This window comes from Corvus hawaiiensis, chromosome 25 (assembly GCF_020740725.1).
Source record: "Corvus hawaiiensis isolate bCorHaw1 chromosome 25, bCorHaw1.pri.cur, whole genome shotgun sequence".
Classification (NCBI taxonomy): domain Eukaryota; kingdom Metazoa; phylum Chordata; class Aves; order Passeriformes; family Corvidae; genus Corvus; species Corvus hawaiiensis.
Genome location: NC_063237.1, coordinates 6,673,932 through 6,689,959, shown reverse-complemented (window position 1 = coordinate 6,689,959; position 16,028 = coordinate 6,673,932). Strand labels below are relative to the sequence as shown.

The window sequence follows — 16,028 nt, the reverse complement described above, 5'->3', positions numbered from 1 at the left end:
TAATTGCAGTAATGAATAAGAAGGAGCATTACAGCTTGCACAATGCAGTTCCTCCTCAAGTCAATGATTCAGTTCTTGTCTGCTTTCAACTAACCTTTTTTGTCTCTTTGTATCAGATCTTGCAGATTACTTTGAGTAGAATAAAAATATCCCCAAATATCCCAGGTAATGTAATACATTTGGCATCCCTTGATCATGCCTACACACAGCCTACAGAAGGGATTATGCACTAAATGGATAACATTCATTTTGATTAATTTTAGACATTAGCGAAAATTCAGCGAGGCTCCAGCCACCATCTGAATGCCCCTGGCAAGCCCATGATGACAGGGGAAAGCTGAAACTTGACTGCCTGGGGGTTTTTGAGGTTTTCTCCCCCTTTGGAAGAGCTTTTCCTGATCATCCTTTGCCTGGAAAGCGGCTTTGGTGAAGGACTCTGCTCCCTCATTTTCCTCCCGCAGCAGCTTTTATCCGCCATGTGTCTGCAGAGATCAGCCTCGGGAAATTGAGGACTCACTCCCAGAGAAGTTAATCCCAAACTGCTCCATTTCTACTCAGACAAGTAAGAAGTATCTTTTGGTTGGTTGGTTGGGTTGGACGGTTCGGGTATTTTGCCAGATATTCTTAGGGCTCCCCCAGTCTTGATGCCCAACGCACTTGGCTGCATTTTGAGAATCAATCACCTTACAGAAATCCCTTAACTTCTGAGCATTTCCAAATACACAAGAGCTGAGATAGGGGTTTTTTTCCCACAGAATTATCACCTTTGGTAAAACCCTCACCATGACCTCTCATGCAAAACAAAGCCTGAAGGACAAAGGGTTAACGCTGGGCTGCAGCTGCACAGGCAGCAACCGTCCCCTTTGTCTCCAGGGAATGAAAACAAGAGATCTGAGCAAATCCAGCTTTATGAATTCAAAACTTCAGACACTGCCTGCAGGAGAGCAAAGCAACATCCTTCATAGATGCACAGAGAAGGGAAAAGTTAATTTTGTTGATGGAAGACCCAAAAGAAACGCAGATCCTAATCTGGGGGAGTGAAAAATCTCCTGCTCTGTACAACAAATGGGACCTGGAGCACCAGGCACTGCAGGGATTTATTACCTGAGGAGACAATAAGACCCACCTCCTCTTTGGGGTTAAAGCAAGGTGCTTTTGGACTGCCACTGCTAATCAGGAGCCATTCTGAGGATCTGATCACAGAGGAACACCCCTCACATCGCAGCATACACTGCTCGTGTAACACCATGAGAATCAGGCCTTTGGAAAACCTTTTGAACCCAGTGCCTGCCTCCAGAAACTCACCTGGGCACTCTGCCCACCTGGAGCACACCTTCAGTCACCCTTGGTTTGCTTCTCTTCGGTATCTTCCAGAGAAAGTCTGATTCAAAAAGTCAACCCTCGGCTGGTTGAGGACAGCTCAGAAGCCAAAACGAGCTCTTCAAGATCACTAATTACTCACTTAACTGCCTCCTAACAGGGCAACTCACAGAACCTGTCATCGGGACTGTAATGAGACTCACCAAGAGCCCCACGTCTGCCTGTAATTAATACAGGCCTGTAAAAGCCAGCGCTGCGCAGTTGGGTCCGAGCGCGCACGGCCACGAGTTGACATCTCCTGTTGACTGAATTAGAGCATCTTCTAATGAGGCTCGCTTCAAAATCATTTTACATCCATTTGCTCATGTCAGCATCAATGTATTCAGCATTATCTACCAATTAGTAAACCGGAAAACATTCTTTAGATAATCTAAAATCTCGCTAAAATATTCAACGTGTCATTCATTTACTACAAACTGCCCTATAAAAACAAATTACTGGAACCAGCTGTCACAAAGCAACAAGTGTCTCAGGACAAAGTGGTTTTTAAACCAAGGGCTTTCCAGGACACATGTGATGCACTGGTATTCTGTCTTCAGCTCCAGCAGAACTGGTCCCTTCCAACACTGTCCCTGTCCCCAACGAGCAGGCGAAGCCACTACAGGCACTGATACCACCAGGAGGATGCAGATCACTCACTCTCTCTTGGAGTTCAGAAGGACATCCCCGGGATCAGGGGTGAGGGCTGGGAAAGGGTTCCCCCTTTGGAAGGATCCAGTGTTTGGGGCTTTTGCTTTCTGGCTCTTTGGACCAGTCCAGTGCCAAGGGTGCATCACCACGCAGGAGGCACGACCCAAACCGGGCACCTCCTCAGGTGTGCAGCTAGGGATGAGCTCCCCCGCCTTTCCAGGCTTCTCCGGGATTGACAGGCTCGGCGATGGGAAGGAGTTTCCCACTAGATCAGGCTGGCAGGGACCTCGAACAGCTCTCCCCGTGCAAGCCAAGCTGGGTGAATGGTGCCAGCGCTGCAGCTCAGGTAGGGCACGGGGCCAGCCCCACACCAGCGCCAGCCCAGCCAGGGGCCCTCTCCAGAAGGATTCCCAACCTAGCAAATATCGCAGCAGCAGCTTCCAGGCAGGATCATCCACCACCAGGGCAGTCCACAGCCTCAGCAGGGCGAGGATCACTCCCCACCACACAATCATGCTCCTCACTGCCAGAGCCACCCCCAAATCGTTCCCCCGAGCAGCTCCACATGGGGCCACACGTGTTAGGAGGAGGACTCTGTATGCCTTGGCAAACACAGGGCAAAAGCATTTTGTTTGGGGTTATTTTGGTTGTTTTTACTCAAAAGAAGCAAAACCTCTCGGTTTTCCCTAAGTTTTGCAGGCCAGGAAGGGTGGTTTGGAGGGTGGCTGGTTGGTTTTTTTTAATCTCTTGAGCGTGGCAGAGCAGTAAATCTTGCATTATGCTCTGAAGAGTGTCAGCTTCGGGCTTCATTTTGGTCTCAGATTAGACTCCTGAAGCAATGAATCTTCCATCACAGAGGCCATTACCAACCCAGTTTTCCTTCATTCTGGACTGCTCTATCCCTGATTGTGTTATCAAACTCACCTCCAACACCCTCAGCTGCGAGGGGCTCAGCAGATCTACAGGCTTTCCCCTGCACCAGGGGAGGTTTACGTTGGATATTCGCAAAATTCCTTTCCTTAAAGGGTTGTCCAGCCCTGGCACAGGCTGCCTAGAGGTGGGGTCACCACCCCTGGAGGGATTTAAAAGCTGTGTGGATGTGGCACTTGGGGACATGAGTTAGTGGTGGCCTTGGCAGTGCTGGGTTAATGGCTGGACTCGATGATCTTACAGGGCTTTTCCAACCTAAATGATTCTCCATTCTAAATTAGCATATGCAAATTGTGATCATTAAAAGGCATTTATAAAAATCAAGTAAAACAGTCCATGAATATTGAAAAACGTTTAAGTGTTAAGTTAAACGACAATTTTCAAAACACACGAAGGAAATCTGACCGTAACCAACCAGTCCCACGAAATACCATATCTATCATCAACTTTTTAATTACCAATTGATCAACATGTAGACAGTGTAATAGCTTACAGCTTTTAATTACTGAACTATCAAAATTCCAACCAAAAAAGGAACCTCCAGAGATGAAACTGTAATGCTTGATTATTCACTGCTACATAATGAATGATTTGTTTTTAAACAAGATGTCAAGTTCCTCATGTAATCCATCTGGATGCGTGACTCCGCAAAGCTCACACTGCCCATACTAAGTACTCGGGGCTCCTCTTCTCCCTTCTCTCCTGACCCCACGAGTGAAGAGTTTTTGGGGCTTTTCCCCCCTTAAGGCAAAACAGTCCTGAATCAAGGGGCTGACAGGCAAACAAAGCGCCAAACCTCGCTGCGAATCCAGACACGAATCCAGACACGCCGCTCCAGCTCCCTCCAAAGGGACAGGTTTTGCCCGGGAGGGAACAGAGGCTCCTTCCAACTTGCCTGTACTCCCAAGGAAGCAGCTCGAAACCGAGACACACATCCACGGAGGGCGAGCACAGAAGTGCTGCCTCCCGCGTCACACGTACAGCGCTGTGACAGGCACCGGTGCCGGAGGATCTGGGATGCAGCTCCGGGGTTCTCTTCCCACAGCCTAAGCCAAGCGAGCGCTGCAAGGATTTAAGTGTTGGCATTACACAGAGAAGTACAGCGGGGTGGGGAGAGGCTTTTTATCTCTGCCCTAAATTCAGCATTGAGCTGAACATCACATCCACAAATCCCCTCCACACACAACACAACTGGCCTGTCCTCCTATGCTTTATCCTAATAACCATTCCCACCTCAGAACTCCCAATCACCCCCACAAATCTCTGCTTCTGTGGGCAAATGCACAAGATACACAGGTTTTCAGGACCCACGATCAAGATTGCAGAGCCCTCCACAATCTGCAGCCCCCGGAGAGGATTCTGCCAAATCCAGGCTTTTCGTGTTCAGAGAGACATTTCCCAGAAATACTCATTTGCACATTCAGGTTTCTGAGTAGGGATGTAAAACACTCTGGAAATCAGACTGTTAAACAAGGGTGGTTCAAGCAGAGCCTATCAGTCAATTAAAAATAAAACTACCAGCAAATAACGCATTTGTTCCTTCAACCCAGTGGCAGCGATGCACATCCCTCAGCCTGAGCCCCTGGTGTATAACCCTACAGATGTTCCCTATGCATATCAGCCCCGAATAGTTGTTCCACAGAACAGCATCTGTTCCCACAAAAACAGCGAACAAGAGCCTTTTATTTTCCCTTCATCACAGCCTCGGAACCCCAGTTGTTGCCAACCAAACCCGACAATACTTCCCCCATAAATTCACCCACTCCAGCCACATCTGGGCTTTGATTTCCACACGGAAACCACAAGCTCCTTCCTCGCACTTCCCTTGGGAAGCTGCTTGCACGCCGAGCTTGTACAGATTTCCACATAAGAAATTCAGTAATCAGTCCAGGAGCTGTAAGCACTTATGACAACAATATCTATCAACACTTAACCATATTTACAACTAAATCATGTAAATACCAGGCAGCTCTCCTCTGCATGCTGATAATCTGGACAAATGAAGGCTGAAAAAAGCCACTCCAAGAAGAGACCAGACAAATAAAACCACGTCGGGTGGGAAACAAGCACCGATGGCACCCCAAGATCACTGACAACACCATGGAGCTGATGGCAGAGCCCCCAGGGCCACCCTGCCTGGTACAGCCACGAGCCCTCAGCCATCCACAACACCTTCTTGTGCTCGGCTTTGTACATTTTCTGTGTATACGTGCACACTTCATGTCCATCTCATAAACATTTCATCTATAGGATCTGTGTATCTCTCAGAACAGGGACAAGCTGCTTCAACACCTACCCAGAGCTCTTCCCTCTCCATCTGCCTTTGAAATCCTTGTAAGTCCTAGGAACCAATTTAAAATTAAAAGATCCCAATTTCAGAGGCTTTTCTGTCCCCCCTCCCTCACCCCCTCCAAGATGGACCATTTTATTACACCCATTAAACTGACAAAAATGACTCTTCAGCTGGTTCACTGAAATGCCGCTTCTACAGCAGCTTAGGCAAACACTTTCCCAGACCTTTATAAAGGAAAAGTGATTCCGTATGTAATTGGATTTTTTGGCACAACAAAAATACCAAGTTATTAAAACCCTCACATGGCTTTGGATTGTGTCTTTAATGGATACCGGCGTCCTCAACTGCTACAAAGACATTTCACGTAAAGCAACAAGGAGCTGCATTTCCAAAGGTTTCCCAGAGGATTCAGGGACAGTTTTCAGCAAGGTTCGCTCTTTGGGCAGTGAAATCCAGGAGGAGGGAATGATCCCACCACTTTCCTCCAATATCCTCCTTGTCCATGCACACTCACCAACATCCACATTAATTCCAGCACAAAATCCCCTCATCCCTCAGGACACGCACTGGATCAGCCACTCCACTGGGCTCTCCCTGGGAAGAAGCAAATGACCAGGCTAAAACCAGCTTATTAATCCTCATTTATTTCCTGCAGGATCGCTTCAGCCACTCCCTACCTTTGGACAGGATTTTTACACCCCCACAGACCCCCATCACCCACAGAGAACTATTTTCGTTCCCTTATCGTGCCTTGTCCAAAGAAGTCAGATTTTGAGGGGTGCAGTGCACGAGGGGAGGGAGAGGAAGAAACAGTGACTTGTGAATACAACAGGTTGTCCACAAGGTATTTATTCTCGTAGGAATTGAAAAAGAGTCGTTCTGTAGGAAACACTAAAATCCCATTTAATGGGACTCTTGCTTCCCCCTTCCAAAACGGGAATGAGATCAATAGACCCACCCAACTTCAACACAAACAGAGTATCCCAAACCAGACAGCTGGATCCGACCTTCCTGAGCTGCATTCCACACACATCATGTTGTGTTAACATGAAAATTTTGGATGCAATTTGCTAATGAGACCCTGGAGGAGCGAGTCATCCCTTAACTGTGCATCCAAAATTCTCCCAGAGTGCCACAGCACTAGGTTTGCTATAAACCCTCTGTTTACAAGGCTCCGTGGACTCCTACAGAGCAGTAAGTGATTCGCCTCCAAGTATTCCCTTTATTCCTCATCTCAGAGTGTCTCCCCCTCTCCCTGGCGATGTCTGAAGGGAACGCTGTTAATCTCCCATCTATCCCGCTTTAATCTTCACTCTTCCCAGGGAGAGATGCGACTCTGCTCCTCGTGCTGAGGAAGCAATACCTGGCAGTTATGGATTCAGGGAGTTGATTAAACCTGTACGTTCTGTTAAAGAGTCTATGGAACGATTAAGAGTATAAAACCTTTAAATCGAAGGAAAAGCTGTTTGTGTGGACAGAGCTCAGCAACCTCAGCGTGGGAGTCGCTTTCGGTGGTTCTGCCTCCTCGGGGATGAGTAACGTCTCCTTCAGAGCCACCCACAGACCAGGAGATGAGGAAAACTGGTCCTTAACTGTGACAGGGCAAGAACAGACATTGTTTGTCGTGACCCTGCAGACACAGACTCTGAATGATGCAAGTCTTCATTCCAAGCAGTCAGTAAAATCACAGTAAACAAAGGGCAGAAAAGTGTCAAAGGAGAATCACACTGGCATTCTATGCACCAAGAGAAATCTTCCCTGCATCCACCCTCCAACAGTGACTGTGGACAAGAAGCAGAAGCAGGTTACACAGGTCCCACCTCATCCCAGCACAAGTCACTGCAAGCATCTACACGGGACAGGGGTGTCACAGTGCCTGACAGCCTGCTCTGTTCCAGACAGGGATCTGCGCTGCCTCTCGCCCTCCAGGACAGGAATCCTCCCGGCAAACCCTGGGGAACCACACGCTGCTTCTCCAGACTCTGCACAGCGCGCCAACCAACGAGGGTGGCAAAGGAATTAATCTGCCTGGAGACCCAGAGCTGCTGTCAAGCCACACCAAGACAACTCTTCCCATGGCAAGCAGGGGTTTCACTTTGTTCCTGCTGCACCCACCCCGGAAAAGCTGGCTGGCTCTGAGGAGTCCTAACAAACCCAAACAAGTCCCCCAGCAGCTCCGCTTGACAAAGCTGACGGCTGATGATGACAAGCATTCAGGGCTTTGATGGTTGTCAACCAGCGTCCCCCAACGCCAGGGAGCCCAGTCAGGCTGTCACCAGGAAACGATAACGGGAGACGGCATTGCTCGGGATCTCGGCACCGAGCACGTTACCCCATCATCCCACAGCCTTCCCCGAGGAAGGCAGCGAGAGATCTTGGCATGAAGGCTTTTAAAGAGCTGCTGACACCCAAACCAGCACAGCGTGCTTTCTGCTTAAAAAAGCCTGTGAGTGCATGGCAAGGCCTATCCTCAAACAGCTGAAAACAGCATTTAATTCCACACAGAGTGGGAAAAGCAGGAGGGGTAACCCTTAGGAGCCTCCCTGCCTCTACCGAGCTTCTAACATCATGTCTGCACTAGCCAACATGAATGAAGACGTTGAAGAGGCAATGGGAACACAGACAAACAGTTCCAACCGTGTTTTCAAGCAAAATAGCTCAGAGCGAGAATTCAAAACAAACCCAGCTACAGCAACGGCTCTCTAAATGTGGGTATTTCAGGTTCTCATTACTATGAAGCCAGTTACAATTCGCTGAAAAACCTCACAACCAAAGTGCACGGAGCGATACCTCTCCACAGACAAAGGGCAGTTGCTGCCCAGAGTTATCCTGTGCTGCACCAGGGCAGTGAGGTGGGAATGGCTTTGGAGAAAGTCACTCTGCTTCTCCAAGGTCAAGGATGTATCGGCATCACGGAGCACATCCCAGAGCAGCATCACTGCGATAAATGCACGAAGTGAGGGCGCTCTCTCTGCAGAATTAGGGACAGATGTGCCTCTGCTCAGCTACAAAACCAGGGCCGTGGAGGCACAGGGAGCCTTTTTTCCTGTGTGTTAGCCCAGAGGCTACGTGGAAAGTTCCCTTTCCAGCCCAATTCTCACAGAGCCCGACTTAGCTGCAACCTCAGCTCCAAAGCTGAACACGACCAATGTTGAAAGTGCTCTGCAAAGGGAAGCTGCCAGGCAGCCTCATTTAAAAACAGGGAAGCAGCAACAAGCAGTTCCTCATGCTTGATCCGATTACTCTGATCTCTCTTTTGACGCTGCAGACTCCGACTCGTATTTCTATTGCTGCACGGGGGGAGAAGCAGAGAGAGGGAATGTCACTTTGCTGCTTCATATTTCTTTCTTCCTGTCACGCTTTGGAGAAGGGATATATACACTGCAAGAGCTGGAAGGGAGTGGGGGTCTGGGATGCACCCACCTCGCAGATGAGGTTTCACACAGGCCAGTGGCACCCAGGACAGCCCCACCCACAGTACCAGATCTGCCTTGCTGGAGCTTGCCAAGCCCCAATACGATCTCGTGCTGTCCATGAAAAATGCATCTCTACAAACAGTATTACTGCTTTAACAAAAAGGTCTGCTTCTGTACCAAATGTTGAGGTCTCTCAGGTCCAAGAGTCATCACGTTTGGGATTAGCACCCAAGTTCATCTCTGTGAAGGGAAGGCCCCCACTGCAGAGGTCCAGTCAGAGCCACTGACTTGAGAGCCCTGCTGACAACGCGGGGAATGCAATGACAATTCCTTTCTAGAAGCAGACCTTGGAGGAGATCATAAATCAGATTTAGGTGCTCACTAACTGCTAAAAGAGGACACCACGAGATCAGAGCAGTTTATGCCAGATGTAACACGAACCCAGGGGTTTATACACCCAACTCGTCAAGTCTGAGCATAACTTTAGGAGGCAACGTGACCCCGTGGGCAGCCTTGGCTCCGATTGCTCGTTGGCATCTCCCTGATCTGCAGGTAGAGATCTCCATCCCCCACGGCTGCCACTGCTCAGCCATGGGCTCCAGAAAATGGGACACTTTCTATGGAAGGCTCAAGTCAGGAGTGTAACTGTTCAGGGCAAAGTTCACAGCTGGGATTGGCAGAGAAGGAGCATTTCAAACACAACTATTTTCCATTGCCAAATGTACACCTGGGCTTTAAAAAAATATTGGCAGTCGTCTACTGTAGAGAGACTATTCCCCCTCCAATGCTGGCTCCTGACTGGAACTGCCCCTAAGAGGGGAGGGGGGACCTGGGCTGTGTCACTTGAGCAGGACCCACAAACGTGGGCAGGACCAAGGCAAACCCACCACAGACCTGCCAGAAGGCAGCACCTGCATGTGAGGCTGTCGGCAAACCAACAACACCAAGGAGCCTCCAGCACTTCCAGGGACAAAAAAATACCTAAAAAAGCAAAACTAAAGACATTTTCCAGTTAAGCTACAGCCCACAAAAGTTTTATATCTCTGAGAAAAGAGATGTGCCTAAGTATCTCTTTGATCCTTCAGACTGGAACTTAATGGGGTATCAAATATTCTACTGATTCACCTTGAGAATTTGGTAAAGGTCAGAGTGTTTGTAATGCTCAAGCTTTTAAACCACAGAAGAACACAGTAAATTAAAACCACACCACAGGGTAAAAATAGCCAGCCCAACCCTACAGAGGGACATTGCTGGTCTAAAATAACCAGGAGTGGAGGGCAGCAAATGTCCCTGGTACAACCCAGGCAAGCGTTTTAAACGCAAGCAGCCACCAGCCACACAGTGCGGGTGAGCGCGTGGTGTGGGCTCAGCAACGGCTCCGGGAACCCCCGAAAACCAAATCTTCTTGGGGATTTGTATTCCTTGCTGTAATTTGGAATGGGTGAAAAAGACTGACACAAAACTCAGGTTTTCAGAGCCCCATCCAGCAGCCTACAGTGGTTCGTGGGGCTCCCCAACACCCAACTTAACACCCTGCAAAGATGTGAGAGCCTGATGTGCAACACGGCAGGAAAACCTAGACAATCAACAGGTAACGAGGACACCAGGAAGAAAAACTGCTTCCACGGCAAAAAAGGCTGACAGAAAGCAGGTGGGTGGTGGTCACACATGGGTAGGGCCATCAGAGGAGTGGCCTGCAGCCACAGTATCACAGCTGGGGCTCATCCTGCCCTTGCAAATTAAAAACTGGAATAACTAAATCCAGCTCGTGGCTGAACCACAAACGCCGGCTCGTCTCGGCAGGGCCAGGCACCACGCACGCCCCAGCCGACAGCTCACTGCGTTCCGATTACCGGAGTTGAGAGTGAAGCCTCGTGGTACTTCCCTTCCAACTTGCCTGCCACACATCCAAACTCACCCTTTTCCCCAGCACGCTGCCCTGAAGCGCCTGAGCCCACGCTGGGCGACCTTCAAAGCGTTTGTGGTGGAGCTCCCCAGGAACCGCAGCAGCAGCTGCTCTCTGCAGCGTGCAATTACATCCCAGGAAAGAGACTGATTTATGGAACTTAAACAAGTACATACCACTCCTAATTACAACATTCCACCTAGGGTCTCTCCTTCATGGCAGGTTTCCACAGTGTCCCTTTATTTAGCGCCGGTGGGTTTGCACCACACAACATTCCCCAGAGGAAAAAGCACAACTTATTTTTTTAACACGTAGCATCCAATTTCTCAGTAGACACCAGCTGCGTGTCCAGCTTTGCTTGTGCTCTCAAACCACTGTGTTAAGTATTCACTTCCTGGACCAGCTCCAGGGAAGGCTGCAGCCTCACGCTCCGCTCCTGGAGCCTGCTCGGATCTGGAGCCACAGACAGGAGCCGAAATGTTTGGATACAGGAGGGAGCCCCTGCTTTCCTGACAGAAGTACCACCAGGTGCTACCAAACCCCGGAAGAGGAACAGGTTGTCAAAACCCCTATACAAAGTCTGACAATAATCCCTACAAAAACAGCCATTAAAGAGAAACATCCAGAAAACTCTGCCTACACACAGGAAGGCGGGTTTGCTTTTTATGAGCAAACGTGTTCTGAGGAGTGCTTGGATGGTCCATTCAAACAGAAAGTGTATCCAGGCTGGAACACAGGTTTTACTCCGGGTGGCCTCAGGCAGACGCAGGGTTAACGAGCTGACCCATTTTCTACCCAACAATAGGGCAGAGAGCTCACCGACGGCACAGACACGGCCCCACCGGTCCTGGCAGGGCCAGGGGAAGGCTCGCCAAGCACCCGGCTGACAGAGCCAGAGCTGTTTGATTACAAAGCCTTCTTTATTTACACACCAGGAAAGACAGCGCAAGGCAAACAAAGGCGACGGCAGCGCAGCATCAGCAGAACGGCCGCTGATACGGCCGGGGGTCCCCGGGGGAGCGCGGCTCTGCTCCGGCCTCCCGTCACCACAGCCACCTCTGTGCACGAACAGCAGCCACCCGTGCCAAGGGGATCCCGGCAGTGCCATCCCGGCGGCGTCCATCCCAACAGCGTCCATCCTGGTGATGTCCATCCTGCCGAAGGTGCCGACAGCCACCCCCTCCTGAGAGCAGAGCATGCACGGAGCAGAGCGATCTCCTTGCCTTCCCATCCTCAGGAGCCTCCTTGGCAGTGGTTTCAAACCAGATTGTCGTGCTTATAAACCTGGGCTCAACTGCCTACACGCAAGACAAATGAGCCCAAGCTGCAACCCAGATGGATCACTTTATTCCCCAGCCCCTTCCCCGCCGGTGTTTGCGTCGCATGCAGAACGCAGCGCGTGTTGCTGAAGGCCAGGGACGAGCAGATTCGCCTCGCTTGCATACAAAGGCTCCTTGGAAACTCACTCTGTGTTTACAAAGAGCCTGGCTTAGCGCAGCCGCGCTGGGAGCGCTCGCTGCCTTCCTGGGGGGCTTCTCCGGGGCCGGTTTGGTGTCAGCAGACACGGAGGCTGCAGCCGCAACCACCCCTGGCCAGCCCCTGCAGCTCTGTGCCATGGCCAGGTCGCAGCTCCACACCGACGCCGTCTCCAAACACCTCCCATGGCTTCTGCTGGAAAGTTGTTCTCCCTGAAGTGCCGTGTGCCAGCGCTCCCCACCGCAGACAGACTCCGAGTTCCAGCGCAGCGCTGCCCATCCGCCTCGGAGTGAGCCGAGACCACTCCTCAGCCCTCGCCCGGCTGCACAGGGAGCTCAATTAACTGCAAAGCATCGAGAGCAGCTAGAGAGGAACCACAGAAACACACGGATCCATCCGAACGCACAGGCTCATCCCAGGGTACCGGCTCAGCTCAAACCAAGTCCCACTGCCGCCTATTGCTGTTCCAATCGCCTCCGTGAAAGGAGGCAGCAGAGCCCTCAGCCTCGCTCCGCATCACGGGGTGCCACCACGGCGGTGACACGGCGCTGGCACCGCGGTGCCTTGGGTGGCAACCGTGCGGGAGATACGACGACAGCGCTCAGCGCTGATGCTGCTGCCACACACTAATTCTCTCTTCGCAGAACACTGAAGCTAACACTGATAGCTTGGAAAAGGGGGGAAATGGGGGGGAAAAATAGGAAAAAAAGGGGTTTCAACTGTACGGAAATTTTGCCTAAACGCAGACAGTTTGGGATTTTATCCCGTGGTTCACAACACAGCACCGCAACCACAAAATATCTGGTCTTCCACTAAAGCACCACAACCTCAGCTCACGCTGCGCGGTGCTTCTCACCCCGGTGCACAGGTCAGGCACAGCCACTGCGAGCCAGCATCCAGCCCTGCTTTTGTTTCCCTTCAGCAGCTCTGCGATCCCAAATCACAGTTCCACGAGCTGGCTGGGCAGTGGTGAACAGGCTGAGCCTTGCCGGGGGATCACTCCGGCCTCCAGATAAAAAACTGCTCTTAGAGAATTTGATGTGAGCAAGACAGCAAAACAAAGGATGAACGTGGCCGTCCTAGAGCAGGGCTCCTATTTCAAATCTGGGCGTCTCTCAGTACCAGGGTCCCCAGGTCACACCGGCAGGAGGCTCACCAGGCAGCGAAAAACACCAAACACAAACAGCACCTTCAGACAAAACATCTGAGAAGCTACAACACACCGACCGCAGGAACACCGGGGAGCCGGACCGGAGCGTTTCCCCGGCTCGCAGCGCAAAGAGCCGGCGCGGTGGCTCCTTTCCACCGCTCTGGCTCCCCGGAATGGGCTCCGGGCTGCGGAGCGCCGGGATCGGGGCACAGTCGCCCTTCGGGGCTGCCCAACGCGACCGAGCGCAGTTGTGAAGCGCAGCCCTTGTCGGAGCCGGCGGGAGGGCACCGGCCCCGGCCCCGTTCGCAGGGAGAACGAGCTGAAAACGACCCCGGCGCTCTAGCCCCGCACCATCCCACCAAAAAGGCCGCCCGGGAAAGGCATGGACATATACACAGGCTGTGAATAAAGCTCTTTGTTCGCCGGGCTGGCGGCCCCTTCGTCCCCCCTTTCCTACGAGCGGGATTCAACAGATCGCTCAATGGCCTCTTGTTCTTCCCAAACATCCCGGACACGGCACCCTCTCCTACGGCCATGTCGCCCCGTGCCGCCCCACGGACACACTGGAAACGTGAACGGCGTTTACGGGGGATGTTTGAACCGAGGCCATCGGACACGAGCGCAGGTCGCTGCTGCGGCTCCCGGGCTCGGTGGGGAGCGATGCCAGGCTGGGTGGGGGGCTCGCCCATCGCACCGGGGACACTGCACCCGAGGGTGCCGCGGAGGGAACCCAACCGACCCCGCTCGGGGGGGCCTCGTTAGCCTCATTTAATTACGCCCGCTCCAGCCGCAGCGCCCGAGACGGGCGATCGCCCCCGAACGCGCCCAGCGGGGCGGGGGGCGAGGCTGCGGCAGGGCCCCCGCGGGCACCGGGGGAGAGAGGCGAGGAGAGGAGAGGAGAGGAGAGGAGAGGAGAGGAGAGGAGAGGAGAGGAGAGGAGAGGAGAGGAGAGGAGAGGAGAGGAGAGGAGAGGAAGAGGGGGAGAGAGAGAAGAGGAGAGAGAGAGAAGGGGAGAGAGAGAGAGGAAGAAGGAGAGCGAAGCGTCGCGCAAGTTCCACTCAGATTCCAACAGGTTCCCCGCTCCCGCGGGGGTGCAGCATCCCCGCGCCGCCGCAAACACCGGGGGGGCGGAGGGGGAGGGGGATAAAGGGGGCGCGCAAAGCAATTAGTTTTTAATTGCGGGGCCGCTGATGACCCCCCGGGCAGCGGGAGAAGCCGCTTCCATGGAAACCGGCAGCGGCTGCCCGCGCCGCGCCGCCACGCGCGGGTGAGCCCGTCCGCCGCTCCCGCCGCCGGGGGCGCCTCCCCGGGACCACCGCGCGCTCCGGGCACGGCCCGGGGCGATGGAGGGCGGGCGCGCCCCGGACCCGCCGCAACCGGGGCTGCCCGAGCGCCGCCGCGATCCCCGAGGGCGAACCCCCCTCCCCGCGCCGCCCGCCCCGGTACCGCCCGTCCGCGGGGGGCCGCGTCCTTCCTACCTCTGGGGATGATGGCGGCGGCGGAGAGGAGCAGCAGGAGCAGCGGGAGGAGCCCCGGGGCGCCGCCGCCGCTGCCCGCGGGGCCGCTGGGCTGGGCGCGACCCGCCATCGCCGGCACCTGCCTCGCTCTGCCGCCGCTGCGCGCCGCCCGCGGGAGATGGCGCGTCACGGGGAGGGGACCCGGGGACACGCCCCGCGCTCCGCCCCGCGCCGGGCCGGGGGACGCGGGCGGGGACCCGAGCGCGGCGGGCCCGACCCCCGGGCGGGCGGGAGCGCCATAGCGGGGCCGCGCCCCCGCACCGCCGCTGAGCCGCGCGCCGCCGCGCCCGACCCGCGGCTTTCACCCCGTTGCCAGCGTTCTCCCTTTCCAGGGTCGTGCCCCCCCTGCCCCCCAAAGCACCCTCCTCCCGGGGTACCACCCCAGCATCCTTCCTCCCGCGGTGCACCCCCGCCAGCGTTCTCCATCCCGGGAATATCCCCCTCAGCATCCCCCCCCGTCCAGCAGAGTGTAGTTCCCCCCGGTGTCTTTGCCCCCGCGCTGTCCCCGTTCCTCCTCCCCGCGGGACCGTGTCCCCCGGCCCAGCCCGGGCGGGCCCCGCGCCGCTGGAGGCGGTGTTGAGCCTTCGCGGCTCCGGGGGAGCGGAGAGGCCGGAGCCCACGAGCCCCCCGGCGGCGGCGGTCTGGGCTCCGTAACCGCAACCCGGCAACAAATCCACCTTTTCTGCGGATTTTTCGCCCAAGCAACGAATTTAAATGGCGCAAATTAACACGTAAAGCCCCAGAATTGCCCCCTCCCACTCCCCTGAGTGCTCAGTTGTACCGTAACACACTGCGAACGGAGCGGCCGGGGTCACCGGAGGATTCATCCCGCCCGGGAAGGGTCCAAGCTTTCCTCCTACCCACAGCACCAGGAATAGAACCGTAGAATTGCTGACAATGGGTCCGTGCAAGCGTTAATGGAGCAAACGCAGAGGATGTCAAATATTCCCAACCTTATTAATTAGGTTATTCCAAGTTAACCTGAGGCAGGTGAGTTGTCAGTTCAACTTTATCATCCCAGATTCTGCCAAATTTGAGGTTAAAACCGCCCGGGGCAAGCACTGAGTCACACTGTGGGACTAGAGAGAGCTTTCACCCTTTGGAATGCGAAACCAAGCTGGTTTCACACCGAGAAAACACAAAATGCTGCTGCCTGGGACTTGGTTTGGGGTGTCACCCCTCCCTGAATCCCTACCTCACCATGCCACTCTCTGTCTCCCATGATGACAAGCCTTTATGCTCCACAGCCATGCCAAACATCTGTTTCCTGCTCAACAAGCAGAGTTTTGGGCCACCATAACCATCACAATTCCATAACCAAGCCAGCTTC

The 16,028-nt window shown here is 53.7% G+C and overlaps 1 protein-coding gene across 10 annotated transcripts in view; it reads right to left on the bottom strand.

The window, feature by feature from the left end:
* The window catches only part of CADM1 (cell adhesion molecule 1), a 136,047-nt gene extending 121,250 nt beyond the window's left edge, over nucleotides 1-14,797 (bottom strand). For all 10 annotated transcript variants that reach the window (XM_048328526.1, XM_048328529.1, XM_048328527.1 and 7 more), the window contains exon 1: nucleotides 14,660-14,797. In XM_048328526.1, coding sequence (XP_048184483.1) covers nucleotides 14,660-14,768 — 109 coding nt within the window. In that variant the 5' untranslated portion in view covers nucleotides 14,769-14,797. The remainder of the gene's footprint in view (nucleotides 1-14,659) is intronic.
* Between the last annotated feature and the right edge of the window lie 1,231 nt (nucleotides 14,798-16,028).